This window comes from Limulus polyphemus, unplaced genomic scaffold (assembly GCF_000517525.1).
Source record: "Limulus polyphemus unplaced genomic scaffold, Limulus_polyphemus-2.1.2 Scaffold1065, whole genome shotgun sequence".
NCBI lineage: Eukaryota > Metazoa > Arthropoda > Merostomata > Xiphosura > Limulidae > Limulus > Limulus polyphemus.
In genome coordinates this window covers 288,476-293,330 of record NW_013666675.1, presented here as the reverse complement: position 1 = coordinate 293,330, position 4,855 = coordinate 288,476, and the positions used below count along the sequence as shown (strand labels likewise).

At 29.4% G+C, this 4,855-nt stretch overlaps 1 protein-coding gene across 1 annotated transcript in view; it reads right to left on the bottom strand.

Annotated features, from left to right (window-relative positions):
- Nucleotides 1–4,855, bottom strand: part of LOC106461954 (RAC serine/threonine-protein kinase-like) — a 50,436-nt gene that overhangs the window by 13,307 nt on the left and 32,274 nt on the right. Inside the window, exons 6-8 of the mRNA XM_022389058.1 lie at nt 4,306–4,437; nt 1,421–1,486; nt 744–935 (exon numbers count right to left, since the gene is read on the bottom strand). Coding sequence (XP_022244766.1) covers nt 744–935; nt 1,421–1,486; nt 4,306–4,437 — 390 coding nt within the window. The remainder of the gene's footprint in view (nt 1–743; nt 936–1,420; nt 1,487–4,305; nt 4,438–4,855) is intronic.

Here is a 4,855-nt window from a genome sequence, read left to right as displayed (position 1 = left end):
GACCATTTCCAAAAATGGAAAAATGTGAGTGGGGCCATTGTGTTTGATTCAGCACGAGTGATATCTCAGCAAATAGAAAAGATAAGAGGTTCTTATTTTATATTCTAGCTTGTCAATATCGCTAATCTGAGTTCCTAATTCATACAAAACTAATTTGAACCAGTGCTGCATTCAACATACAAAAATCGATGTTTAACCGTGTTTTTTAATATTTACTTTTAAATTAAGAAATTAAATAATGTATAATACTAAAATTTGAATTATAATCTACAGTTTGATACCAAACTTACTGACATAAATTCATGAAATAGTAGTTCAATAAAATTTTGAATGCGAGTCAACAAATGTAATGACATTGTCTTTGACCCTTGACCCATCTGGAGAGGGTTAATTGTATATTTTTGAGACATTTTTACACACTGTTCAAAGGTCTCATCTATAATTAAAATGCTCCAAAAATCAACATCTTTAACTGCATGATTTAAAAACAATGGTTGTTTGAGTGTTTTAATTATATAGTTACATAAGAACCTTGAATTTTTCACATCAGTCTAGAAATCAATAATCAGCAACACATATATAATATTCAGTATGGAAGCATGTCCAAGTTCAATTAACAAACAATCCCACATCCCTTGATTCATAAACTGCAGTGCAAAACTTTACATATCAGGTCCAACTAATTAAAAGATAAAACACTAAAATTTTCCAAACTGTATATTTCTATTAATGACAATTAATACCTTTAGATCCCTGTATATAATTCCTTGAGTATGGAGGTAGTGCAAGGCTAGTAAAACTTCCCCACCATAAAAACGAGTCCTTTCTTCACTAAAAATCCGTTCTCTAGAGAGATGGAAAAAAAGCTCTCCCCCATTTACATACTCCATCACAAGACACAACCGATCAGCTGTCTGGAATGAATACTTAAGAGACTGTAAGAAAGAAAGCATTATATAATTATTACAAATTAATTTTGAAGTTTTAATCATTAATAATAAAACACATTTAGCACATTTACAAATGCCAAATTATGTTCTCCTGAATTTATGAGTTTACGTAGATTAGAAAAATTGTAAGCGACAATGTTTTCCAAGATATACAACTACTCAACTGAATAATTATCAATAGTGTGTATAAAAATATCTGGAATAATATTTTAAATAAATACTACTTTATAATTTTGTGTGTTAACTGATGTTTTAACAGATTAAACAACCACTAACTTTCTTTAAATTTAAAAACAATAACAAAAAATACGGAGTTTATTTAAATCATATTATTGTTAGTATTACTATTATTATTTTTAAGAGTTAAAAAAACAGATAATGGGAAGTCGATTAAAAACCCAACAAAGTAGTAAGAATTAATACTACACCATTAAAAAATACCAACTAGAAAAAGGAATAAATTTACTTACAATTAAAAAGGGATGGTTTGTGTTTCTTAAAACTCTATTTTCTGTCAACGTATGAGCTACTTCATCCTATTGAAACAGAATATAAAAATGTAAACTTTTATCAAAATATCTAATAACATTATTGTTTGAAAAATAAAATCTTTTAAAAAGCAAAACCTGCAAACTATTACACAAATAATGTACTTTGAAAACCAAGTATGTATTCAAATCTTAGGAAATTAAGAAAAACATCAATATCCTTATTACTGTTTACATGGATGCCTAATGTGAATTTTATTTTTTCAGCATTAAATTATTTACTTTGCAAATTAACTTTATAATTACAGAAAAGATCCATATGGGCCTTAATGCCTTTTTAAACATACCTTTTCAATTTATGCAACAAATTGACTTCAGTGCTATGAGATCATTAACAACATATTACACAAACCGTGCAATCAATTCAACTATGCAAGTTCACAGAAAATGAGTGATCACACCTAATTGTTTTTGTCCAGTTCTTTACACTGAGTGTTTTAAGTGGTAAAAACATGAGATTCCTCAATCACTGGTAGTGAATGGTATAAAAATGAATCTGTAATTTTAGGAATAAGGTATTTATAATAGGTAAAAATCATAATACTAATTTGGAAATGAAAAATAATAAAATACAGCCTACGATTTTTTTTACTTATATGCAAGAGAATTTTAAGTAGGCAAATAATTAATTATCAAAGTACTTAATATTACGTTTCCAAAGGTGCACCATCGATATTACCTCAGTTATCTTAATACAAAAACTATACTATAAAAGGTCATTATGATGAAAAATTTACCTTTATTTTAAATCTATCTAAAGGCTTTTTTTTTTACATTTTGACCAACTTTTTTAAAATGAATTTATTTATATCATTTTATTCAAGTCTATGACCTTTATGTCAGTTGCATATTAGAGTATAATATGAAAAAAGTACTAAAAATTTCTTTGATGTGTTTTGGTAGCAGAAGTGTCTACCTTCAAACAAGGGAACACCTGCCAAGGTGGTCTTCATTTTTTCAGTGCAATATCCATAAACAAAAGGCACAAGACAGAGAATTAGAGTATAATTGAATGTAACAGACATTATATATTGTTTTGAGTTCAAAACATCATACTTTTGCTAATATAAGTACCAAAATATATGGGGCTTCATTAGATACAAGGGTCACATAGTAGAGAAACTATCTGATAAAATAAACAAATTAAATATGCATTAGGCCTCCACATTAGAAAGTTTAACTGTTATCTTATGTAGGCTATGAAGAAGTAAGACATTTATTTCAAACTTGCTGGTCTGTTGGGAATAATTCATCAGTGTTAGTGTGAGGTGTTCTTTCCTCCCAAATGATGTCACTGAAATGCAAAAGTTTCCTGACAGTTCTATGAAATGGATTGTGGTGTGACTGGTAAGTCTCACAGACTTCCAGCTGAATAGGTACTTACACAATTAGAGGCAGACCACACATGAGTACAAACTTTCATCAGTTTCGTAGATAAAGAACTATGTGACCCAACTATTTGCTGAGCACAGAAGTATTGCAGACATCTTTGGTCAGTTGTCAGGATAGCGCTGCATAGCAATGTGAAAATGTTTTGAACAGTGAAGGGTAGAAGTTTGCACTAATATCATCGTACTGCCAAAGAAGCTTGCACTCAAAATAACGCTGCTCATTTGTCAACACTAAGGGTTAATTGTCAAGGTACATAAAGATATTCTACTTAATCAAAAATTTTTTGATTTCCTCTAAATAAGGACCAATATTTTTTGCATCACACTAAGTACCACATTTCGGTTACCTAGTCAATCAAACAAAAGCTCACCTATATCTTCAAAGTTTGAAATATCAATTATGCTAACCAATTGAATCTGCTTATTTGAAGTAACACCTAGAGAGTTAGTAACATGCATGTGCACATTAATGGCTCTGGGGCTTCCATATTACTCCATGCCTTAAGTCACAAGTGTATTTTTGACCAAAATACATGCATATATATATATTGACATGAAAGATATATGACTAAAATCATAGCTTGATTCTGATTCAACCTCAAAGTTGATTTACACTCAGGAAGTACATATTATAATATCCTTATTCTTGACTGGGAAAACTATGTAATGGGTAGTTAATTAATCATGTTTTGAAACTTGTAAAAACATGGGTCTTTTTTATGTAAACTAGTAATTGTTAAAATTCAACTACAACTCACAGAAATTGAGTGAAATGTCAAATTTATTTTTAACAAAATGTTAGAGAGAATAATTTTTGACAATCAAAATCCTATAATTTTCATTACTATAAAAGTTTGGAAAATGTTTGAATGATTATAGCAGCATACTTTAAAATAACCATTGCACAGTATACAATTATCATTTAACAGAGAAGTCATAACATTTATCCTAAAAATTTCAATTAGATGAAGTCTTACTTACCACAATAGTAGTTATGTATTGAAAACATAAAAACTAGCAAACCCGTGGGCCTATGGCACACATTTATAGGGCTGCTATATTGCAAATTTAATGCTTGAACCATGATTTTGCATTTTTTCAGTTTAATTATCATTGCTGCTATAATGCAAATTTAATTTCTTTAACCAAGTTGCAAATGGTAATTAGCACACTGTAATGTAAATTAATGCCAAATTTGTGGTCAACTTTTGAGGAATTCCTGTAAAAGTGTTTTTATGAAATAACCAGATTCCCTAAGGGGATTGGGTGACAAGTTTTACCTTTGTGCAAACCTTGGGGCCGAGAAAATTCATTTGGTGCCATCTAGAAATTGATGTGATCAGTGGTTTAAGAGCTATGTGACATACAAACACACAGATTATTATTATATAGATGGTTAAAAAAGGTCTAAAATACCTTCTGAATGATAACTTCCTTTTTGAGCACCTTAATGGCATAAAGCAAGTTTGATACCTTCTCCCTACAAAGAATGACTTTACCAAATGTGCCTTTTCCTAAGACCTTGAGGAACTCAAAATTATCAAGTGTCTGAAAAAGAAATAGAATCCTTAAACTTAGCTGTACATATATTAATCTAAAATATAGCTTATGTATTGTAAAAATAAACAACACAGAAGATTGGAAAGCTTCTAAATGAAAGAAAACATCACAAAGCTGCACGAAACTAAAGAATATCTAATATTACTTACAAGTTCAAATATTTCCAGATTATTAATATGTATATTAGTACTGCAGAATGGTTGTGAAAAAACATTTCCTTAACTATATGCTAATTTATTAAATTCATATTTATACATAGCAATTCAGCAACAGGGAAGTGTAAATTATTTGAAATATATATATGTATTATTTTCGATGACGAGTAACCCACTTTGAGACTAATAATGGCTGGAGACGGCTTGAATGGGTAATGAAGAAAAACTTTAATATAAGTTTAACATAACAG